We start from the raw sequence: 25,576 nt of genomic DNA, 5'->3' as shown, positions 1-25,576 counted from the left end.
AGTGAATTTGAGTTATTGTAGCCTTCAAATGGTGTCCCACATGGGAAAATTCACTTGCCTTTTGCCCACTAAAAATGGGCAGATTACCCTGCTGTTGAGGCACGTTCCACAAACACAGTGAAATTGCATTCGTACATTCAAGGATAAACTGTAACCTGTATCAACAGTGGTTCAGTCCTGTATTCTCTCACAATACTCCTAGCATCATAGCCATTTTATTTTCAGGAACTTATCAATAAACCAAGAATATCCCCCCAATTCATGAATACAAAGAGGCCTCTTGAGGCAATCTCATTTAATATTCTGGCCACCTCTGTGTTTCAGATTTCAACTAGGAGTCAGTGGAATCTTCTGCCAGGTTGCTGGGAAAATCCATAGGAACTTGGAGAAATCTTATCTTGATCTATCAGGCAAAACTATCCTAATCAGTTCTGCCATCTGTGCAGGTGATCAGGATCAATAAATCTCATCACAGAAAGTGATTAGGATCCTTAGATCAACTGCTCAGAAGTGAAATCTGAGTGAATCCATGGCTGCCATGTTGACCATGAATTCTTGATGCTTCATATAATCTTTATAGGGCATGGAAATTGAAGTCTCCCAGCACCAAACGCTGAGGGACCTCTACCATCAGCTCCACAACAAGGTCTATTAGCTTAGAAAAGTACTATGCCATGCTTCAATCAAGTGGACTCTCCCTCACCCAGCAGCAGCCACCCTCGCCCCTACAGTGCTTGCACATACCTCACAGACCACTTGCATATTCTCCCTCAACTGACAGCAGCCACCCCAGCCTTGGAGGGTTCATGCTGTGCTGGACCACAAGTAACCTGTCCCTATGCCACCTAGGGCTTTAAAAATGACAGCCAACACTTAAAGGTAGGCATTCTTTAAGTCAATGTAAAAGCTTTAAATAAATTAGCAGTTATTTGTATCTGATTAATGGACAATTTATGAAATGAGAAAAATTTGTCTAGGGAAAAAAATCCTCACAGATATTCTGGGACAAATTGTGCTTTTCATATGAAAGATCCCTCCTTTTTTATTCTAATTATACAAAATTCTGTATCTCAATTTCTTTTACTTTAATGTTTCCTGAAATGAATAATCTAGAAAGACTTATGTAACAAATACCAAATAGGGTGGTATGTAAAAATTCTATCAGTGATAGCAAATACTATTAAAAGAAACAAGATGAAAACCTCAAATAATATAATATAAAGTTGAGGGTGGCATTTTTCAACTTAAAAGCCTCAATTCAACATCAGAAATCCTCTAGGCTTCATAAATCAACCCATAATGTGTTAAGATTGCTGGTCAAGCAAACCATAGTCATTCAGAGTTTCTAAAATTTCTTACTGATTCCAATAACTAAAATGAGCCCTTCCCCTAGAGTTTGTTTGTTATTCAGACAAATTTTTGGGAGATAAGAAATTTGATATAGGAATGAGGAAAAGTGCCACAGTTAGTGTACACATATACATACTCCTTTTGGTTAGAGGATGAAATTGTACTATAAACTGTTAACATAGGTCCTCTCAGGCTCTTGTCTCAATCTGTCTATTCACAGAGCAGTCTTTTAGCTCCTATATAAATGTCTGTAATGAGTAATTGCCTTACAAATTCATAGCAAAGTACAGGAAACTTATTTTCAAATTACTGTGGTTTTTTTTTACAGTATTTTCTTGAAGAGCAATCCGTCTCAGATATCTACCTCAGCACATAACTACGCATGCTCCATTATCAATACACCAAGGAAATCTCCATCTGCAGAATATTTTCCCAGAGCAGTTGAAGAACATTCCAGAAGAAATACTCATGAGGAAAAAGATGGATCTTTCTTAGCCCAGAAACAGATAATCAAAAAACAGGATATATATTTCAGAAATAAAGGAATAGTGGAAAATAACTGTAATAATACAGAAGTTATTTATCTTGGTAAACATAAGCAAACAATGGAGAGATCAGATAATAGCTTAAGACCAACCAGATCTAAAGCCCAGAGATCAAAGGCCTGTACATCTGATAATTTTAAGGAAAAGCATCAACCTGAAACGAAGGAAGGGTCTGAAATTAAAGAACTAGAAGTAATTCAACATCAAGAAAAGAATGCAGCTCAGGAAGCCAATAGAAAATTTCAGATGGATAAAAGAAAAAAGCACCAAAGTTCATTTCCTGGAAATTCTGTTAAGAAACTTAAAAAATCATTAATATATGGTAAACCATTTCTTCAACAACGGACCCAGACCCCAAATAACTTTAAAAAGGGTTCAGTGGACAAACATTCATTAGAAAAGGATGAATTCTTAAGAGTGGCACCTTCGGCAAGAAGCCTTAATAATCTAAATAGTCATGTATCACTTTGTCATGGAAAAAGAAGATGGCATAGTGCTGAAATGCTGAATGATAGAATCTCCAAAACAATCCCTGATCCACTGATCAGCCAGCAAGAAGGTGAGGATGTTGAGTTTTCTGACACAGATAGTAATTATTCTGTGGATTCCCTTTCATGTGCTACTTCAGAAGTCTTGATAAGACAGTTGAGGAATCGGCTGGAGGAATCGTCTCAAATGGACATTGTGGAATTAGATGGTTCAGAAAGTGATGACAGCCAAATGTCACAAGATTCACTTACAGAAAAAGAAAACAATGCCGAAGGCCAAGATATGAACAATTCTTCTGAAGTACATCCAGAACCTATTAAGCTCTGCAAAGATGAGAATTCTCAATCTCTTTCACAATTAACAAGCACATCCACATCAGGTGATCTGACTATCAATGCGAGAAGTTTTTCTCTGGATAGCTTAGGTGATGCTGATGAGGTATCAGGTCATGCAGAAGAATCTAAACTAGATTCTTATGATGAAGTGCCAGCAGAAGTTTTTTGGAAGTTGCAAAACCTAAGGTCAGACTCTGTTGTAAATGACCAACAGAACAAGCTTGAGCTCTGTAGTGAAAGTAGTGCATTGAGTCTCAATGCAAGTTCTTTTTATTTAGATGTCAGTTCACAATTTAGTTCTGTTTGTGATCAAACACCGAACAAGATGAAAATCAGTTTCTCAGGTCAAGGTGGCTCAGTAGATCAAGGGTCACATATTGATGGTGAAAACCTTCCAGTTTTGACAGATACTTGGCTGTCCAACAATTTGAAAAATCAAAAGAATATACCTATAATAACTGTTCCTTCATCTCAAGACCATTCAGAATTTTGGGTTGCTCAGATGTACCCTGCTAATAAATCAAGCTACTGGATGAAGAAGGATGATGTAAGACAATCAGCTGCTGAATTATCGTTTGTTACTTGCTATAAAAAGCCGCATCAAATTTATCATGAGCCAAATAAGATTGAAATGCTAATTTCATCCACAACACCATCAGTACCTTTACCAGAGACAAGGAAACATCTTGAAGTTGAAGCCCCAGAAGACACATCATTGTTTTCTTTTTCAAGCAAAAATACATCATTTAATCATATTTCCACATTTCCTACAAAGCCATGTTACAATGAGGCTGCGTCTTTACCCGCATCTAATTGTCAACAGCCAAATAGCTTATCTGAAGTAAGATCCACATGTGAATGGAAAGAAACATCCAGCTGTTTGAAGCCAATCCTGGAGTCAGTTTCTTCACCTTACTCAGAGATTTCCCGAGATCAAGATTTTAAAAACAACCCCTTAACATCTGGCCCAAATGCTTCTATTTTACAGAAAGAAGAAATTTATATAAATACTAATTTTGAAGAATGTCTTTTTAGAACAATTGAAAAGGGAGATGCCAATTCTGATTCAGATCGTAACACAAGAGACTCAAAAATAGTTGAGTTAAACCACATAGATAAAGTGGCCCTTCACACCAGTGACCAGTTTGCAATATTAATGCAGACCTCTGAACCTGAAAAAGACAGCATGCAAGACAGCAGGGATGTCCTGAGAGAATCTGCTTTAGAGGTTCCCTCATTTAGAGAAGTGGAAGAAGTACCTCAAGATGGAGAATGGGGTTCAGAAAATAAATTTGAATTTCAGACAAAAGGTTTAATGAATGGTTCTTCTTCAAGCTTAAAAGTTGATTATTCTGGAAAAAATGCGAGCCAGAAAGCTTTCCCAACTTTTAATGCTGGAAATATGATGGAGAAGAGCAGCGAGGGGGACAAATATAACCTGAATTCTGCTTCCAAGCCAGGAACATCTTTATCTGTGGATTTTCTGATGGACAAATCAGTGCAATCCAATGTAGATGGAAGTGAGAAAAAAACTAACATTTCACTTGATCATTCTTGTGAAACAAGTGAAACATTCACTCCACAGTTCAACTCAGATATGTGTTATAAAAGCATGCCTAGGAGTAAGGATGTTTGTCAGATTAGATCTTCTTTTATGGAAAATAATAGAAATCCTCCAGATCAGAAACACCGAGAGATAGCTGATTGTCTTGTGTGTAACTCCATTCACTCTGGGAAAAAAACAAATTGTTGCATACCTGCAATAAGAGAGCAAAAAGAAGTTCCAGATTTGCATTATTCATTTGATAAAAATGATTGCTTGAGAGCAGAACTGCATTCTACTCTATCCAGAAATAACCCTGGAAATGACTCTAGAAAAACTTTGGGAGAAGACGGAGCTTTATCAGTCACAACTTCTCAAAACTTCTGCCTGTATATCAATAAAATGTCCAACAATCTAAAAGAGTCTGTTGAGAGAAGAATCCCTAGGATGTCAGAGGGAAATCGGGCTGAATGCAATAATACAACCATAAACTCTGAAGAACTTAGTAAGCTAGTAATTAGTATCAATGAGCTGGAATGTGACATGTTAGAAATGAAACTTAATCAAAATAAACATTTACATAGTTATTGTACACTTGAAGCATTAGAAAGTAGACGAAACTCTGAAGCCTCTAATTTGATTCAGAGACTCAACAGTGATAATGAGAAATGTTGCCCAAACCAATCTGTAATTGGAGCAGTAGAAGATGAACAGAAGATCCAGCTCGCTGATTCTAGTGAAGATCTGTGTGCATCAGAGCTAGCAATGAAGTGTGAAAGTAATACCCATATACCCACTATTAATCATAATAGAGCCCAGGAAAACGGAAAACAAAATATTTTTCCTGAGGATATAAAAGAAAGCTCTAAAAGCACAGAAGAGTTTTCTGACACATTTGACCAACTAGTTAAAAATGATATCGGTACAGAAAATATCTATGGTTCTGAACCACTAGTGACTGCAGTAATCATGAAATATAAGCAAGATACTAATTTAAGCTACAATAAAGAAGATAAAAACATACATCGTAACAAAGAGATCTTTTCAAAAGAAATCTTAACAGAATATCCTAATGCTATTCAGGAAAATAAAATTGGAAATAGGGAAATAAACTATTCTGAAGAAGTAGATAAAGAACAAATAGAGGCAAGAAAAAATGAAGAATGTGCACATTCAAAATTAACTGGTTTACAACTTGCTGAAAATACTGCATTACTGCAAGAAAATCAGACTCCATGTTTTACTGATTGTGATAATGGAACAAAATATGATCCTGTTGAAATACCAGAAATATACTTCACTGCTTCTAAATTGGAAGAACAAGATGATGAACTTGATTTACCTGACATGTGTATTAATAGTATTGAAACACACGATGAGAAAGGATCAGTAAATCTTTGGAATAATGTGAGTGAAATACTGAAAGACAATCATGATAGTGCTAATTTAGAGGATAATAAAGGTGTCGCTGAATGGTGTAGAATTAAAAAAGAGCTCAAACAAGTTAGTGATGTTGAAAGCATTAATGCAGCTCAATCTTCCACAGATCATTCTCAGAATTCTATTTCAGAACACTGTGATAAATGTGTTGGAAACAGTCTTGATCCTTACAAATCTATACCAAGGTGCTACCTTCCTAAGGAAAATGAGCCAGTACATTTAATAAGTTCAGGACAAGAATGTATATCTGAGGTTCAGTCTAAAACCATCAAGGCACAAACTATGCATTCTTTCAAAGCAGAAAAGGAAGGGGAGGGTTTTAAAGGAAATCATGAAAATCCAGAACAGGATATCCTCCAAGATCAAGTTTTACCAACAAACATATACATTTACTGCTGTTCAGATAATGATGCATCTTTAAATGAAGTATCAAAACAAAAAGAATTGCTACCTCACATGTTTTCAAGGAATGATGCTGATACTGTCGATAACTTGATGCCAGTTAACCAAAGAGATGCACCAGAAAATCTAAATCAAGATTATGTTTTAACTTCAGTCACTGTTAAAGGATTTTCCCATGATCCCACACAAAGTCCTTTGTTACAAACTGAAATTACACATGGAGGAAATAGGAACAGTGATGCTAATACAACAAATGATTTTACACTTCCATTGAGCAATAATGTCTGCAATGAAGTACTTCAGTATTATGATCCACAAATAAAGAGTAATGGGAAATCTGGAACACTATCTTCTGTTGACAAAGAGGCAATAGCTAAATCTGTAGATGATTTAATGTTAAATAAAACTTTAAATTATTCTGTTTCTGAGCAAAGTCCTAATAAGCAAGGCACATATTCCAAATTTATGGAATGCCGTAAATCATTAGAATATGCTTCTGTTGACAACATACAAAACAAAGTTTTCCCTTTCGAAAGGTTGGATTCTTCTATAAGTCACAATGTAGGCAACTTTCATGAAGAGTCTGAACAGTTGTTGAATTCATTCAATATACCTCCAAAAGAAAGTGCTACATTGGACTTAATAATTTCTGAAAAACAATTCTTCACTTCAGTATTCAAAGATGAGTTAGAAGAAATGACATGTTCTTTTCAAGATAGTTTTGAGAATAGTGTCAGCCAGAAAGAGGTGGACCCATTAGCGCAATATAATCAGGAAAATAAATGCCTTACTTCCACATGCATTGAAAATGAATGCAAAACCAATATGGAAAAATGTAATGAAGTCGAGGGATGTCAAACAGAAACCACAGAAAGTCCTGCATGCAGAACGTCTCATGCTTTCTCTATAGAAGATAACACTGTAGTATTCTCTGAAATTGGTGAGACTCTTTCAGGAAATTCTGACAAATTCGTATGGGAAAATACTCATTGTATGAAAGACTATGGTTCTGAATGTAATGTGAATTCTTATATGTCTGGCTACTCTGCTAGACACTTGAATACACTAGCTGCAGATGATCTTTATTTTAAGGAGAGTAAATTTCTTAACTCTGAAGTATCTGATCTTCCTGTATCAAGTGCAGAGGATTATGCTTTAAGTCAACAAGGCAGCAAAATTGATGGGCATGGTGATCATATTGAAGAGATCTTTGAAAATAACAAACAAGGTCAAAATGCTTTCCCTGAATGTATCTGTGACCAAGAAAATGCCTCTTTACAATCTGACAATTACACAACTAGAACAGAAACAAAATTACCAGAAAAAAACTTGCTTACTCCTCAACATTTTAATGAAAGAAGCAGTCATGAAGCACCTAAATGTTCAATGGAAAATTTTTCACCTTGCATTTTATTTAAAAATGCCAGCTCCCCAAAGTCCCAAGAGGGTTCCTCATGTTCTACATGTAGCTCATCTACCAGCTCACAGCATGATTCTTTTTTGACTTCCAGTTTGTCAGCTACATTTCAACTTCAAGAAAATAACTCAATCTGTCACCAGGATTTGCCAGATAGTTGTTCCTCATCTTCAGAAACATCTCTTAAAAGCAACACACATCTCAGTGAGACTCTGATACCTGCTGCTTTAAATTCTGCTCCCTTAAGCTGTCCCTCACTTACTGCCAGCCGATGTGAAGATTCTGAAATCCTTAACCCGCCACTGTGTCCTTCAGAAAGAATTATTTATCTTGCAGAAGGAAATGAACTATCTAGCTGTCAAAGAAACTCAATTTCAGATTGCAGTGGAATACATAATTTTAAGTCTGAGAAGAAATGCCATAAAGTATCTGATTGTCAGGAACCTCTGAATATTATTTTACCACAAAAAGAATGCTTAAAACATAGTGAGAAAACTTTACGGCACAATTTAAATACAGATCTTGCTTTACATGGAGAGCAGAGTACACTATATTTAAATAGCAGCATGGATGCAATAAATATATCTACTACAGAAATAGGGAACTCTCACACAACTGCATGTAAGGTGATGAAGGCTGAGAGAGAGATTTTTACATCAGACCAACTGAACAATTCAAGAAAACATGACATAATTCCTTCCAAATATTTCTCAATAAATGACTGTTCAACTTTGCAAGAAGAACCTGCATCATCCATCCATAAGAATAACAATAACATTTCCACTTCACAGAATGCAAAGAGAATGAAAAAAGATCGACAGTGGCCAGATTTGCAGACTCATAGCTTATCAGCACCATTGATTGCTATGTCCGTTGCTGAATGTGCTTCAGAAACTTCTGAAGTAGAAGTAGAATCTGTGCATCCAGCTTCTAAGTCATTACAAGAATTAAATATGAGCATTGAGCCTCCCTCTCCAACTGAGGATGACTTGTGCAATACTAAAAGCTTATCAAAATTAAAGACAGAGAATGTCCCAATTAATTATAAACCTAGGTTTCAAAAGAAATCTATTGAAGCTCAAACTCAAGATATCTCTTCTTCAGATTCCCCTCCAGTTCTTTGCCTAAAAGCTGTTGCTTACTCTACTGATAATCTTACAGATATAGAAGCAAATAAATACTCAAGTAGCATTACTCCACTGCATGATTATATAAATAAAAATAAAGAACCAAGATATCAATTGGAGGCAACAAATGAACTAGATAAAGATAATAATGATTCCATGCACTTTAATTCAAGTGATATAAACCCTTACATACACCCATGGCAGCAAGATGAATGTTGCAAGATGGGTTGGAAACAATATGTATTTGGAAGTGCAAGTGATGTTTCCGGCAATCCTCCTCCACTGAGCTTGGATAATCAAACTGTTATAAGATGTTCCAGTGTGGATAATGGCTTGAACTCTCAAAATTCTCCATTCCATTCTCATCTCAGTTCATATGCTAATGCAAGAATGTTGTCCAGTACCCTTAGTAGTACAGAAGATCTGCAAAGGTGGGATGTTACAAGAGAAAGTTTTCATTCTATGCATTCTGATGGAAATGGCAAACATGATACAAATATTTCTCAGGATGAACTTGAAAATACACCAGAAAATTGCATTTCTGGTTGTGAAAATGTTCTTCCAGATATGAGATGCACTCAACAATCTGAAAATACTTCCACACCAATTGATGAAATTGTTCTATTCTACCCCACTAAAACAAATTTATCTTATAACGAGCAGCAAGAAATACTTATTTGTGATCGGGAAACACAGACAGAAGCTCCACCAAAGCATAAGAGACAGAAGAGGCATCGCAGAAGCTATACAGACCTACCTGCAAGAAAACCTGAGCCAAGTAACAGTTCATTCCAAGAACCTTCTTCTTGGTCAAGTGTGCAGAACATTTCCATGCACCTTTCACAGCTTCTTCACAACACCTCTGAACTGCTTGGAAATTTGTCCTTTCAAAAAATAAAGGAAAGTGAACAAAATGACCATAAAGCAGTTGAACAGAGAACAAGCTTTGGCATGTTTGATCGCCATACTCAAACAACAGAAGACATAGGTATTCAAACTGATATTTTAGGACATCCTCGAAATACAATCGAGGACAGACAAATTAATGCTAATATGAAAACTGAGCTAGTGAAATCTCAGGAAGTAAATGTTATTGTGAAGCTAGTTCATCCAGATACTATAACTCTGCCTAAGGAAAGAACATCAAAAATCAAAGGAAGGAAATTGCTGAGTATGCCTGACTTAAGAAGTCGTGATGTTGATACTCAAGAACATTATTATATGCCTCAATCTACTTTAGGTATACATTCCAGTTCTTCCTCAGAAGTGCCTAAAACACCGTTAACTATTTCATCAACACCTGCTTTCAATAGTCGCAAAGTATATCCAACTGCATCCCCATTATATAATTCTAGACTTAAGTCTTCAGTTACTGCTGTTAGTAATCCTGCTTCTTGTATCTCTCTGTCTCCCAACTGTTACTTTCAAGATAGGAATCCTATTGATAAAACTAGCATTTCAGAAACAAGGCAACTGTATTGTAAAAACAACTTGCTAGTTGACAGAGCTTCTTCCCCAATTTTGATAGTAAGTGCAAGTCCAATCAACCAGCAACCTACACCAGAGATTTCAACTAGCTCTTCCAAAGCATTTGCTGGGAAACAGGTGAAAAGTACTGAAAATTCAGGAACTGGTTTTAAGAAAAAGGACCCAGATCTACAGTATAATAGGTGTTCTTGGGAATCCTGTCTTGATACTTGTTCACATGCTGAGATGGACAGTGATTCTACCACACCTAGAGAGAGCAAGGATGTTCATAAAAGATCTGGAAATGGCTTGGATAAAAGCATGACCAAAGTGCTTTCTAAAAAAGATACTTCAAAACAAAAGCAAAGATTGACCATTGACACACATACTGCAGTTCACACTGAAAGACTTTATCACTCAAGCAGTACTTTAGAACTTTCTAGCCATGGGGAATATATATTTGATGATCATGGAGAAACCCTTCCCACAGAACATTCATTTCATCAGATCAGAAGGGCAAGAAACTTCTTGGGAGGAATTAAAAGTGGAAACTCTATTAAAAATTCAGAATGCTCACCCTCCAAGAGGTCTTTACCAAAATCTTTAAATGAGCCTCATACCACTATGTGTGTAAAATCTGAAGAAACTCATGAATGTGCTCCTGATTCTTCTCAACCATGCCCCCAGATCTGGAGAAATGAGAAGGGTGGTTCTTTTTTCAGGTCAGAAATGAGTGACCTGCAAGATGATGATAATGTTGTTGATGAAGAGGAGGAGGATGACGATAATGATACAAAAACAGGATCTGATATTGATAGTGTATGTAATACTGAAATCTTGCTAAATGGGAACACTTCATTAGTAAAAGCCCACAGACATCGCAGTTACAGTCTTCGTGACCTGCCCATGCACAATAAGTTCAGCAATTGGTGTGGTGTGAAGGGAGCTCCTCACTCTTCCTTAACTAGCCTGACACTGAGTGCTAGTGATATCCACAGCCAGACTGAAGGGAAATTGGTTAACAGAAGAACCACTGAAATAGAAGAGAGATCTCTACTTAGCGAAAGGAGAGCCAGAGAGATTGAGAGACTAAGAAGGGAGCGTGCCCAGGTTATGTCTGGAATACATTTAGATATGAGTCAGCAACCTCTTACTGTGGAACTCACGGAAGCAAAGCTAACCTATGGGATTGGTGAAACTGATGCGCAACTCAGGATTCTTCAGAATGTAGTGGGTGAGGAATTGACAGCAGTGCCCATAAAACAGCAGCTTTACGAAAGGTAATTATTTTTTCAACATTACAGATTGGCTAAATACAGCAAGAGTTTGACATACAGGTAGTCCACAACTTACAAGCACAATTGTGCCCAAAAAAAGTCTGTTGCTAAGCAAAACAATTGTTAAAGGAGTTTGTGCCCCATTTTATAAGCTTTCTTGACATGGTTGTCAATCACTCCCATTGTTAAATTAGTAACACATTTGTTAAGTGAATCTGGCTTCCCCATTGACTTTGCTTGTCAGAAACTTGCAAAAGGTGAACACATGATCTTGGAACAGTGCAGTTGTCACAAGTCACTGCAGAGTCAGTTGCCAAGTGTCTGAATTTTAATCATGTGACCATAGGGATGCTGCAGTGGTTGCAAGTGTGAAAAATAGTCATAGGTCACTTTTTTCAATGCTGTTTTAACTTTGAACAAATAGTTGTAAGTCAAGGACTACCTGTACCACCACCAACAGAAGAAAAGTAGAAGTAGATATTTGGAAATTTGAGCCGCTGCTGTTAACCATACCTTCCAAAGAGTTTTGCCTCTTGGTAACATGCAATAAATTTTTCCCAGAACCATAAATCAGTACTGACAGTTATTATTAAAAGGCATACATTTTCATGAACTTATTTATATTACTAATTTCTTACTAACAACCAATGATGGGGAAGGGAAGGAGAGAGGGAAAACCTGAAGTATAATATTATCAGAACAAGTTCAAATATTACTCAGCATTAGCTGAGTAATCTCTAACCTAGTATTTAGAGTAAGACAACGGGAGGGGATTCTGAGTTATCCTTCTCTCTGGTAAATTAGGGATTATATATTCTAGTAACACTGGAAGTATTACATAGCTATAACGCATTTCAGCAAAGGGATTGCAGCTCAAGGCATCCTAAGCTGGAAATAATGTGTATAGTGAGTTTATTTCAAACTTTGGTTCAACCTGCATACTAGACAAGGTTATGTTTCTTCCATTTGATATGTTATCTTCTCTCTTCTATCAATCTTGTAAAAAATTTAACGTTTAAAAAAAATGCAACTTAATTTATTTTTAAGTACCATTTTCCCCATTCCTATAATAGGCACAAGAAATCAATTGAAATTTTAAGGAAACGAAGAGAAGAGAGACTTCAGTGCTTCAGAAGGAGCCGCAGTCTTAGTCCACAAAAGCATTTGAATTTTTTGCAAACCCTGGATGGTCACCAGACAGAAATAGATCTGCCCAGCCGACGTCGTGAATACCTCCAGCAGTTGAGACGAGACGTTGTAGAAAATACAAGGTAGGGTGACCTAGGGCCATTTAGAAGGATCTAGGACAACTCACCACAACCAGGTTGGTGTGGACGGGTGGGTATAGATGGGTGGGGTGTGATAGGGTGGGCGCAGTTGGGTGGGCATGGACAGGTCAGCGTGAACGAATGGGTGCGACTGGGTCAGCCTGGATGACTTGGCCCATGGATGAATCAGCATGGCCTGGTTGGTGCGGACAAGTGGGCATAGGTTGGCACAAATGGGTTGGCACAGAATAAGTCACCCTGACCAACTAGACCTGGGGACAGTTTGGTACCCCATCAGAAGAAACATCAGTCCCTAATGTGCTGGCCAACAGGAATGTGGGGACGGGAACAACTCGTGAGGGGAATCACTGTTGCAAGGCAATTCAGAACAAATGAGGGCTGGGCCTCCCTGGCAGGTGCCTTTCCGCCTCCCAGGATGAGAAGTGCAGCCTGGTGAGCACTTGGGTTGCATATCATGACAAACCTCACTCCACCTCCAGATTGTAGACCTGCCATTGCTGTTCTAGGAGTGGCTGCCCTTTCATGGCTGACCCTCTGCCTGCAGCTTCCCAACATCAGTGAAGCGGTCTTCATCCTGCAATAATGATTGTCAATTTAGGCTGATAATAGTCCCTGTTTTAATTATTTCCTAAGTTCAGAATTAATTCTCATTTTAACATTTACCATTCTTAAGAAACAGAATTATTCTTTATTTTTAAGAGCATTCATACAATGTCCTAAAAGCTTACAATGTGACTTACTAATCAATACACGGAATACCATTATGACATTTTTAAGGGTTCAGGAACCAAAAATTAGGATCCAGCATCCTTCAGAGATTGAACAGCTGCTTCGAGAATATCAGAGAGCACAAGAAGAAACTAAAACTGAAATTGCACGAGCGAGGGACAAGCTCCGGGAAAGAGCTGAGCAAGAAAAGAAGCGCATTCGAGAACAAATATATTCTCAACTGCAGAAGGCAAGTGTTAAAATTATTTCAGCTAGTTTTCACAGTTTGGTTTAAGGCTGCATCTTAGGCATGTCTGAAGGTATATAACGTACCAACATTTTTGGTGCATTATGTGATAGAATCCTTTGTAGCTGAATGTGTGAAGTATAATTGTTTGCAAGACACTTTAAAAATAGTCAGTCACATCTGTCTTAATTTATGTTCTAAAATTGAGGAAGCTCCATTACTAGAAAAAATTGAAGGAAGAGGATAATAATGCATCAATTTTAACCCAAATGGGGTTGTGTAAATCCTTAAAATGTCTTGAAGATTTCAATTACTTAATATTTGCATGCTTAGTCACTAAAATGTCACTCATTTTAGAAGACAAGACCATTTAGATTAGAAGACATCATCATTCACCTGTTTTGCTTATCTTCTGAACAATAAGCTACAAGCAGAACAAATGAAGCAGTGAACATTGGAATGAAATAAATATTATAAAATAATTGACTAGCTTTAAACTATCCTGCTTTACACCATTTCTTAATATTGATGTGTTTATTATAGGAAGAAACTAAGCTGAAGACTCTTGTAAGCACAAGCACTTTACACACCAATTCCACCCTTAGTTTGTCTTCAGGACCAACTTCTGGATACAACAGTAGTAACACAGCTACTTATTCTGCTAGTATTCTTAGCAAACAAGGAGCCCAGGTAATAGCAATATCTCTTCTATAAAATAAAGAGCTTTATAGAATAAGATATATTATTTAATGTCATAGGTTTGATTTAACATGGCCATAAACTTAAGTCAAGTGGGATAACAAATACTGTGTATTCAGCAGATGATTCACAGTGTGGTTATAAACCATTAGCATCATTCTCTCGAGGATGATTTCTATTAGGTCCAAGCATATGTTGTCTTCTTTTATTCCTTTCAACCAGTGGAAAGCTCCATGATTCTAAATTCATACTATCATCCATCAGATGCCAACATCAGAGCAAAATCTGTTGCTCACAGTCAATTATGTCTGGGGTAGTATAAACTCAATAATACAAATTTTATAAATAATCACATATTACTTTCTTCCCCTCCTTCCTCCCCACCATATATTAGCTTTGTGCCGAAGACGTGGAACATTCAGCAGAAGATACAAGAGGACGCTCAGCTATTAGAAATCATCAGCTTTGCATACTCAAACAAGTGCAAAAGGGATCTGCTAGTGGTAAGGGCTGGATAAACCATCTGATGATGAGTTCTGTATCAAATACGTGCAGGATGTTTCACGTATTAAAAAACACACAATAGAATCAAGCACGTATGACTTATTCTGGCCATCTGATCAGTCAAAAAAGTGTAAGGTTAAATGCTATTGTATACTAAAAGAGAATATATACTGGTCTAGATTGAACTGTAGAGTCCTTGATGGCCTCTGAGCTTGGTTGTTTGCTTGTTAACTAATCAAATAATGAAATATCTGCAAGCAAACAACTAAGCTCAGAGAGCATCAAGGACTCCACAGTACACTAAAAGAACAGGGTTATTTCAAATGTTCTTAGGAAGTCTCCTATTTTTTTTTCCAGAGCACATTAAACACCTCTTCTGTATCATTTGCCTGGGAAGATTGCATCCTGCCCAGACTTCTCCGGACAGAAATAATAATTCATAATTGTACCCAGCCATTAGCTTTGCATTTTGGGCTACTAGTGAACAAAATGGGAGGGCTGGATAGAAAATATTTTTCAAATCAACCAATTCCTTCTCATAATTGGTCCATGCATATTTGAATATATACTTTCTGCAGCCTTGAGAATCTTAACCCACTAAGTTTATCTTGATTTAATTTTAAAATTGATTTTTAAAAGCTCTAGTCAACCAGTTTTATTAAGAAGGAAACGGCCGGTTTCTGAAAGAGTGCCAACAGCAACTGTTGGCTTTCAATGCTCGTAGCAATTATTGTAGATCACAAATGAAATAAAGTTCTTTGTGAATGGAAGACTTTGGTTTCTTCTCTTCTGAATTGATTTGAAGAATTTGGATTATGAACATTCAGGGCATGTTACTTTCAAAGTGTTGTAGAAAATTGCCTATTTTTGGAAGCAGAACATTGTGATCCATTAAAGTGATCCGATTTTAGTCATTTGCCCCATTTTGTACATCCTGTAAATAGGTGGCTCAAATCAGATCTAAGGTATAGGCTCCTTATTTATCTCATTTGTTACAGAGACTTTTCCTGTGACTTCTTCATCTGTGGAGAAGAGCAGCCATAGGTATCCTCATAGCCTAATTATTTCACCTAGCACCTTTTCAGCTTCTTCAGTGAAAGGATATGAAGATCTGTCCAAATATATCTTGGCTAATGCTACTGCCGAGGTGAGTAGAACACAAATGGGTGTCAGACATGTAGCAAGAATGGTTTGGTTAACTGCTTACCAGGATGGGGGAGGTAAGCTGTTCCAAAAGAAGGAGATCATCACCTAGAAAGTATTATCCTGGGGTTTCTGAAGATGGATTTTCCTTGGTGGTAGGACATTCAATAAAATGGACAGGCAGTCTCAACTCGAAGAAGGTAATCATGGAGAAATCTAAGTTTTGAGCCATGCATTGGGAGCTATCTTGCAGCCAATTCAGCTCACATAGCAGCACCATTTCATGGCTAACCTCTTTGTGCCTGTAACTGAAGCTTCTGGAAGGCCTTCAAGAGCAATTCCGTGTAGACTGGTGTGCAGTAATTCAGGCACAAAATGCTAAGGGCTAAAAGGGCTGATGTACAAAATATTATTAGGCAAAAACCTCCTTGACCACGGCCACCACATGTCATTCAAGCAGGAGCTGTGATCCAAGAGACCTCTAAGTTGAAAGCACATTTTGCGTGGGGAAGTGCTACCTCATCCCAAATCAAGCTTGGATATCTCTAGATGTATTCATTTCTAAATGCATATCCATTTAGGATTCAATCCAAACTGGGGGATCCATCCAGATCCCAAAAGCCTCCAGCCATTAGGTCAGGACATGGATTACATTTTCTTCCTGGCTCAACATAGAGATATATAGATATCAGATATATATAGATATATAGATATCAATGTATAACCCTATAAAATTGGGACAAGAATTTTGGGCATAAGTCATGATGATCATAAGTCATGATAGTTATAAGTGGGGGCTCCCAAGTGACCAAACCTGATTTTACAGTTTTACAGTGGTTGTTAAGTGAGTCAGGAAGTCATAAATTCATTCACCCAAGTAGGCATCTTTTACCAGCTAAAAATGCCACAAATCGCAGTCACGTGACTGCAGAATACTGTGACCAGCTAGTAAATGTGACCTAGTTACCAAAAACCTGAACTGTAGTCATGTGACTGATGGGGGATGTGCGACATAAGATTTTACAATGATTGGAAATGCTTTATGGGCTGTAAAACACAGTTTCCAAGGTGGTCATAACTTTCAATAGCTCCTACTCCCAACTCTCCTAATAATTCCAGAGAGATAATATGGTCAATGTCATTGCAGATCTCGTAATAAATCCAATATAACTTATATAATAAAAACCTGTGTAAGTAAAACAGCCCAAATAGCCCTAAAAGAGAATATATATTGAATTGGGGTCCTTGGTGCTCTTTGAGCTTGGTTGCTCGCTTGAAGATATTCCATTGCCCAACTAGGTAACTTTATTGATGCTGGTGAGTATGGATTTCACTCTGTATTTAGTAGCTCTCCTCTCAGATGAGTGACTTTTCTTGTCAGGATTGTGGGTGCCTAAATTTGTTCCTATATGTGCTTTTTAAGAATCATGAATTAAAGAATAGCTCAAAACAGAATATAAACTGTTTTGGAACTCTTCTGTTTTGTTGTTACCAAACCAAGATGTAACATTATACAATTTGTAAGAGGTACACAACACAAAATAAAATAAAATAAATAATAAAATGAAAAAAAGATATAGACGAACCCTTTCAATTACAATGAAGAGCCTGTTAATAGTTCCTAGGATTCCTTTCATATCGCAACAATTGTCCCTGGTTCTTTTACTCTACAGAAGGAAAGCAGAAGATTATTTCAGTTTTTTTTCTCTCTAGCACAACTGCAAGGCATGTTGGGCTGTTCCCTTGGGAAAATAAATGTACTAGTATAATGAGAAGATATAAGTCCCTAATTATGTATTAGGTGACCAGATTAGCATTTAAAGGTCATAGAAGAAAAAGGAAATCAGGATTCCAGTCAACATCAACGGCCACATGTCCACAGGGACACATGGCTGGAATAAAATTAAAGCAAAAATGCAAATAACAACTCAGATTAATCTATAATATATATTAACCAAAAATTCCAATATGCACCTAGCTCCATGTTTTCTCTAGACTATTAAATTTATTCTGTATCACCAATTCTTGTTCCAGGATTTGAGTGCGTAGACTTTAGCTGGCAAAAGCCAGTCTCAAAGTTGCTTTGGTCTGGTCAATTAAGCATCGTCTAGTGCAGCAAATCTATGATATATGTGTCAAAGGTGACACACCATGATATTTTGAGTGACACACCAATGTTCAGCAACACCCAACAGGTATTCTTAAAAACAAGTGCCATTCTTGTAGTATTTTAGGAGAATGTGGAGGCCAAGTGAAAATGGGATGTGTTCTCATGCAGCCTGCAAACTCTCGGGAAGTCACGAGGGGCTGTGACAACAGGGTGTGTGCTTTCATATGGTTTGGGAGACTGAAATCTGTGGAAGACTGAAGGCCTTGTGCAACCCAGAGCAGCTTTGCATAGATGACAGGGTCAACAGAAAGAGAAGTTGAGTGGTGTGTGGCAGATCCTGGGGAGTGCTGTGCCATGGAGGCAATCACATCATTTCCCGAGACCTTGGGGAACAGCCTGAGTGATGGCACTAGGGCTGAAGACAAGGTCTGGGCATTTTGGTGCTGCCGCTGTTCCATGGGACCTTGATGATGGGGAGATAGAACATTGTTTCTCTTTTGCTTGGGGAAAGGGTGATATACCCGCAAAGTCAAGCTAGGCACTAAACCCAAAAGGTTTGGCATCACTGGTCTAGCGGGACCGAGGAAGTGAATTTTCTCTGTTGAAACACCTTCCTCTTTTCATTTCGCTCTGACCCTACCCGCTTCCAGGCAAACACTAAAAACTTTAGATTAGGGCGTTTGGTGATATGGGAGATAGTTTTTTGTGTTTCTTCCCATGTGTTTGTGCGTGTGATTTGTAAAGTTGCCCAGAGTCACTTTTGGACAACCTAGAAATTGGATGTCTGGATGGTTAAATACTTTCCTCTCAGGAGGGGTGATAAAAACAGACAAAATGAAGCTGTCTATTCCCCTTAAAAGATTCCCTCGAGAGAGAGTGAAAATCTTCCCACTCTTGATTTATTGCACAGAGTTTAACATTCCAGATTTTTAATTGACTTGACCTGCCACTGTATTTTGTGCAAACTTAGGATCTGTAATCTAGAGATTTCTTTGCAAGCCAAAGTACTATTGCCCACAGCCCTCCAACTAGGAGGTATATCCACATCAATGATGTAAGTGATACGTTGATATATTCAACTGATTTTTGGTTTATACTGTCACTAATTTAAATTAGGAAAATTAAACCCAGTTCCAATAGGTTGCTGGATACCTGCATGGACCTCAGAAGAGAAAATAATTAGTTGTCACTAAATTTAAATAAAGCTGAATTTTATATAAAGGGGCTGCAACTTCTGAACTATAACATTGCATTTTACTTGCTTTAAAGGTTATGGCAGTATGTTCAAATGACTTGAAAAACCTTTACAGTGGGCAGGCAACCGCTGGCTGGAAGTAAGTTTTGGCCATAGATCCCTTCTATTTATACCAAGAGAGTACCCTTTATGGTATTTTTGCAGAAAACCTGCTTTTATCTTGCATTTATTTCTCTATTAGATATCAGTGCACAGAGAAGAACGTGTTCGTTTATTATAAAACCTTCCCATCATCTACAACTAAGCATGGATTTTTGGGAGCTGGAGTGATCAACCAACCTCTTTCTGTGGTATTGTGTATCTTGAAGGATGCCAGTAAGCGACATTTGTATGACAAAACCATTACCACAGCTCAGGTACATAAGAAAATAACCAACAATATTGAGTTGGGTGAGTACGTTTTACACTACAGTATTTACTATTGTTGAACAGAGCTCATAGTTCTTCTTTGTCTGAATTGTTTCATACCACTGCATAATCCTTCGTAGGAATAATGAAGGGATTTAGCTAAAAATGAGGAAATTTTATCCCCTTCCTTTTCTGCTTTGAAATTATACAGAATCTCCATAGCTGGTTTTAATGTACTAAGTTTGTAGCACCACTCTCCTCTCATCCCCTCCTCTATGGCCGTATAACTGGAAGTGATGCATGATTTCTGCTGCTTCATAAATTACTCTTAGGATGACCAAGTCAGAGATTGAGATCCACTTGCTTCTTCCTGCTGCAGACGTGGCTCCTCTGCTCTGGTGCTTCCCTTTTGTTGTTGGAATGACCAAATTCTGGGTAGTTGCTTTCCAAATCACAAGATAGTAATAGCATAACTGCTATTAATACTAATAACTGCTCCATAGTGCTTTAAAGTACCCTCTGAGTGGTTTACAAATTTCAGCATGTTGCCTCAACTGGGTCCTCATTTTTTTGATCTTGGAAGAAGGGAAGGTTGAGTCAACCTTGATCCGGTGAGGATCAAACTCTAGACTACAGGCAGAGTTAGCTTGCAATACTACATTCTAACCACAATGACACCAGGGCTCATTTGGACTGACCAAAGTTGCTTGTTTAACACATGTTCACTGTTCTCATGAGGGGGTGGTAGAAAAAAATGACAGTTTTTGTTTTTTTTTGCAAGAAAAGAGTCTTTTAAAAACACATTTGCACTGGTAACTGTAATCCGGGCAGCTGGAAACATACTTCAGGGCATTTATTTTGTTTTATTATTCCACCCTGGTGATTACATTGTCAGCAGAGTTAGAATAGCTTCTATGGCAGAGGAAGTCTAAATAAAGTTAGTGCCAAGCATTTTGAGCTTTTGATATCAGCTTAGGAACTGCCTCTTCCCCCTTTGGTTAAATGGATATTGTTCTACTTTCTGGTCTTGCTCTGATTTTTATTTATGATTTGATGGGTATTATTTTTAGAGCTTTGCACTGCATTTTTAAGAATGTGTTTAATTTATTATAGATACCACTAATTATACCCTGGTTTGAAGTGTGTTAACAGTTTTTAAAAATCAAATATAGTAAATACTGTAATATACTGTTGTCTTCTAGATGCATTATGAGGACAGAGAGGCTAGAAGAAGGGGATGGAGGCTAAAAATATTGGATATGGATTTATTAAGTTCAATCCTCTGATTGGTGTGATGTTTTCCTCATTTGACTAAATAGCTCAATTTCTTTCTTTTGATGTAATTACAGTATATGTGGTGAGTGAGGATTCCTTCTGTTACCAAAAGCAACCAAGAGATTTCTGCTGTATCTGTGTAGAAGCCAAAGAGGTACACAGATTGCTGTTTGCAATGTGTTTCAGTCACCCCATATCTAGAAATAATCCAATTAATTTAACAAGGCCAGCTGGACAGTGATTGCACCTACAAGGTTTTCAGTCTCCATCTCTCCATTTAAATAGTTGGACACAAATTTATTTGTTTACTTTCAGTTACTGACATTTTTAAAAATAGCCCCACAAACATTTTCCCATGAATTATATAATAATAATAGTAATAGTAATAATAGTAATAGTAATAATGTTTATATACCATCTGACTCAATGTAATGGTATATGGGAGTGATCTTAGGAGAGAGGAGAAAGCTGTCTCTTTCAGTGTCCTGATAAATGAAATGAGGGGAGGGGAATGCCTCACAAGTAAAGTAAGGGAGGAGAGAGGTACTTTCAGACTTGCAAAATTCTAAGTTTATTAAAATTGTTAAGTTTATTAAAATGTACTGTTAGTACTCATGGCTGGTGCTTTTTGCTGGGACTACCTCAAAAAGCTGACTCTACCAGAGACCCTGGATGGTTCATAAATTAAAACCAATAGAAAGATAATAAATATGAGCCAGCCGTGTGCAGCAGCAGCCAAAAAAGCTAATGCAACCCTAAATTGCATTAACAGAGGGATACAATCAAGATCAAGGGAAGTACTAATACCACTCTATAAAGCCTTAGTAAGACCACACCTAGAGTACTGCATCCAGTTTTGGTCACCACACTATAAAAAAGATGTTGAGACTCTAGAAAAAGTGCAGAGAAGAGCAACCAGGATGATTAGGGGACTGGAGGCTAAAACATATGGAGAACGGTTACAGGAACTGGGCTTAGCTAGTCTAGTAAAGAGAAGGACCAGGGGAGACATGATAGCATTCCGATATTTGAGGGGCTGCCACAGAGAGGAAGGGGTCAAGCTATTTTCTAAAGCACCTGTGGGCCAGACAAGGAATAATGGATGGAAACTGAACAAGGAGAGATTTAACCTGGAAATAAGGAGAAACTTTCTGACAGTGAGAACAATCAACCAATGGAACAGCTTGCCCTCGGACGTTGTGGGAGCGCCATCTCTTGAGACTTTCAAGAAGAGATTGGACTGCCATTTGTCAGAAATGGTGTAGGTTCTCCCACTTGGGTGGGGTGGGGGTGGACTAGATGACCTACAAGGTCCCTTCCAACTCTGATTATCTGTTATCTGTAATAAATACAAAGGAACCAAATGATGGCAAAACCAGGCAACAGTGAAAAACCCAGGCATGTTTCTCAGAAGTCACCCTTGGAAAAGGCCTAGACAGACAACCAGTTCCTCTATGTCTTTTTAAAGGTCTGATAGAGTCAGGACTCACCCAGATCCTAGAAGCCTCACTGCAGAAACTAGGTACTTCAGTAAAGAAGGCCTATTTCCTGGCATCCTGATAGATAGCCTTATTTAATTGAAAAAACCCAGAGTGTGCCGGGGCTACCAGATACAGCCAGGCATGTACTGTGGGAGATAGTCAGCCCCTCCAAATAACCAAGTCTTAATGCAGGTAGTTCTCAACTTGTAACTACAAGTAACCAGAATTTCCATTGCTTAAACAATGGGGACATAAAGAATGGTATCTCCTGCTGCATCGCTTAGTAACAGCAATCCCAGCACTCCTCATCGCTGTTGTTATTAGTCATTAGCCAAGGACCATCCTAAGCCATTCTGAACTGGGAACCTCCCAGCCCTGAGCCTCAGTTCTCCCAAGGTATAAGGGATTGCCTTCCCTATCCTATCCCCACCGTCTCTGCCTTTTTGCCTGCCCTGCATCCTGCCTTGTAGGGTGACAAGCAGCCAGCCCAGCCCAGTCCCAGTTGCTCTCACCACCCTGCACGCCCAGGCCCTGGCTTGTCCTATGCTCCATTGCCCCAGCTGAGCTTCACTGACTTCTTGCTTGCTCTGCTGAGGTTTGCCTGCCCTCTTCCTTCATGAGGCCGCTGCTAGCCACTTGAGGCTCTCTTTCCCAAGTCTTGCAAGGAAACTGCTGAGAGCAACCTTGAGAAAAGAGCCTTGTGCAGCCAGCAGCGAGAGCAAGAAGATGACAACTGTCAGCTAGGGTGATAAGGGCTATGAAGTGCAGAGGAACAAAAGGGCATAGATGGGGGGAGGGAGAGAGATAGGGGGCAGGGAAATAGGTGAAGTTGTCCTGTTTGGCAAGTTGCCTAAATTTTTATGTTATTGTTGGGTGCTACAATGGACATAACATTGGGGACCAGTTGTAAGTACTTTCATTCACCAATCATAACTTTATTCTGTATCACCAATTCAAGATTACCTGTACTACTATGATATCAGAAAAGTCTAACAGCCTGTTCTTACATTGAAAATAATTTGATAAAGGCTGGAAAGCCAGTGTCGGCGTTCCAGCAAACCTCCACTCCAATCAGTAACTCCGAGACAAGCATCATCTCAAAAGTACCTTTATTAGAATAGCACCTGGCACATCTGTGAAATCTCGAAACTAAAAGTTTCCTGGACTTCCCACAATGTCCCAAACTACAATCCATCCCCTTTTCTCCCATCATCACATCACATGGACCAATCATGAACTGTCTCAGTGTAAGTTCCTTTTTCTCTGCTGTGCCACACTTAATAACCTTGAACTAAGAAAAGAATTTTATTTTGTCTACTTAGAACTACTCAATTGAAATCACCCCCCCCCTCCCACTTTCTCAGGCTATGCGGCAGCGTGGAATATGGAATATGGTCTCCAAAGCTGACAGCCCGTCTATGGGAGAACTCCAGAGCTGCTAGTGGGTTTTTGTCATGTGACTCTCCTTTCTTTCACCTAGGAAAATATGTACATCTTAGCTCTTCAGTCTATCTATGAAGAGTCAATGCCTCGCCCATGCAAAGAAATGGTACGAGGAGAGATTTTGCCCAGTGCATGGATATTGCAACCTGATATCGTGAATGGAAATGACATCACTAAAATCATATACATGGTACAGGTAGGTATCTGTAGAGCCTGGCTAAAAAGCTATTGTAAATATATATTATATATGGAAGATTGCTTTCTATACAACATAGTGACAAAGCAAATAAAAATGCATCTAATAGCAATAAATGGTGCAAGGAAGTATGACAAGATTTTAAGATTCTTGGTTCATGGATCTTAATAGCAGAGGCATAACTGATACTGATTTGCAGAGTTTTTCATCATTGCATGGTTGTTTGTACTTTGCTATAGAACTGTTACTGGCAACAAGCGAAGCAGTGAACTTTAGCCAGTATGGTATCGGTAGGATGTCAGGCTTCCGAAGCTTCTATTCACAAGACCATAGGGCGATCTGCCCAAGGAAAACATGGCATTATTTAAAAAAATAACTGGTATCCTTGCTCTGACTGCAGATATCCATAGTGGCATAAATCCACCCATTTAGTGGCATAAATCCAACCCATTTTATTGCCATATTTGTGGGGCAGACTATCTATTTTATGTCCAGATTATTAATACATTACATATGAACGAGCATAAATCTAGTGATGTGTTTTTACACTGCTCTGTATAAGTGTCCCTGGTTCTCTGCTTGTTTCTTTTTTAGTAGCAAAAATGCCCCACGTTTGCTGCAAGATGAAGCTGGCCTCAAAAGCAGCTGCTTTTTTTTCACTATAGTGCTCAATTTATAACAATTGGGACTGACCTTTCTATTGCTAAGTGATGTGGGTTATGCCTGATTTTATGACCCTTTTTTGCTGTGGTCATTTGATGAAACAAGTCATAAAGAAAACCACACTGTCACTTAAAGGAATCCAACTTCCACCAAATTTTGCTTCACAGAAGCCCCCCTGAAGTTGCAAATGACAATGTGTTGTAACATGCCAGGTGCCCGAATTTTGATCATGTGACCACAGAAACACTGCAATGGTCATAAATGCAAGGACTGGTCACAAGTTACTTTTTTCAGTGGCATCATATCTTCAAATAGTTGTTAAAAGAATGGTTGTAAGTTGGGGAATAGATTTATTTATATTGTGGGGAAGCTGGGGAATAGATTAGCTATCAAATACTAATTCTGTGTGCATAGCAAACTCAACATTACAACAATAAACCTCACCTGAGAGATTATAACTAAGATGGACAAATGTCTGTCATGTCAGCTTTAAATGTCTTCAGAACTTAATTCCTAAAAAGATGCTAAGATGTGCAAAGGATTGTAATCAACTGGTTCTTTATCAACTGGAGAAAAGCTTCATGTTGTTGCTCTTTGAAATCCACATTTGCAGGGGTAGAAAAGACTTCTGCAGCACATCCTACTTGTAGGTGTTCTCTTATATGTACTGCATGGATGTTATGGGTGCAATCTGGTGACGCTTTGCAGAATTATTCTTGCATAGCCAAGGTTGTCGTTGCTTAAGATCATTCATTCAGCAACTGTTTGAAATTATGAAGACGCAAAAAAAATGTTACTGACCACCAGTTCCCCAAAGTTAGAG

At 38.2% G+C, this 25,576-nt stretch overlaps 1 protein-coding gene across 1 annotated transcript in view; it reads left to right on the top strand.

Moving 5' to 3' along the window:
- Nucleotides 1–25,576, top strand: part of STARD9 (StAR related lipid transfer domain containing 9) — a 97,551-nt gene that overhangs the window by 69,165 nt on the left and 2,810 nt on the right. The window contains exons 23-32 of the mRNA XM_026671282.2: nucleotides 1,679–11,395; nucleotides 12,466–12,663; nucleotides 13,459–13,639; nucleotides 14,180–14,326; nucleotides 14,730–14,838; nucleotides 15,838–15,986; nucleotides 19,362–19,426; nucleotides 19,529–19,737; nucleotides 21,045–21,124; nucleotides 23,932–24,090. Coding sequence (XP_026527067.2) covers nucleotides 1,679–11,395; nucleotides 12,466–12,663; nucleotides 13,459–13,639; nucleotides 14,180–14,326; nucleotides 14,730–14,838; nucleotides 15,838–15,986; nucleotides 19,362–19,426; nucleotides 19,529–19,737; nucleotides 21,045–21,124; nucleotides 23,932–24,090 — 11,014 coding nt within the window. The remainder of the gene's footprint in view (nucleotides 1–1,678; nucleotides 11,396–12,465; nucleotides 12,664–13,458; nucleotides 13,640–14,179; nucleotides 14,327–14,729; nucleotides 14,839–15,837; nucleotides 15,987–19,361; nucleotides 19,427–19,528; nucleotides 19,738–21,044; nucleotides 21,125–23,931; nucleotides 24,091–25,576) is intronic.

The sequence above is a fragment of the Notechis scutatus genome, chromosome 1 (genome assembly GCF_049901735.1).
Source record: "Notechis scutatus isolate UNSWTSFEM ecotype Mainland chromosome 1, rNotScu1.2, whole genome shotgun sequence".
NCBI classification, from domain to species: Eukaryota; Metazoa; Chordata; class Lepidosauria; order Squamata; family Elapidae; genus Notechis; species Notechis scutatus.
The sequence above is the reverse complement of the archived record's forward strand: the minus strand, read 5'-3'. Positions and strand labels throughout refer to the sequence as shown.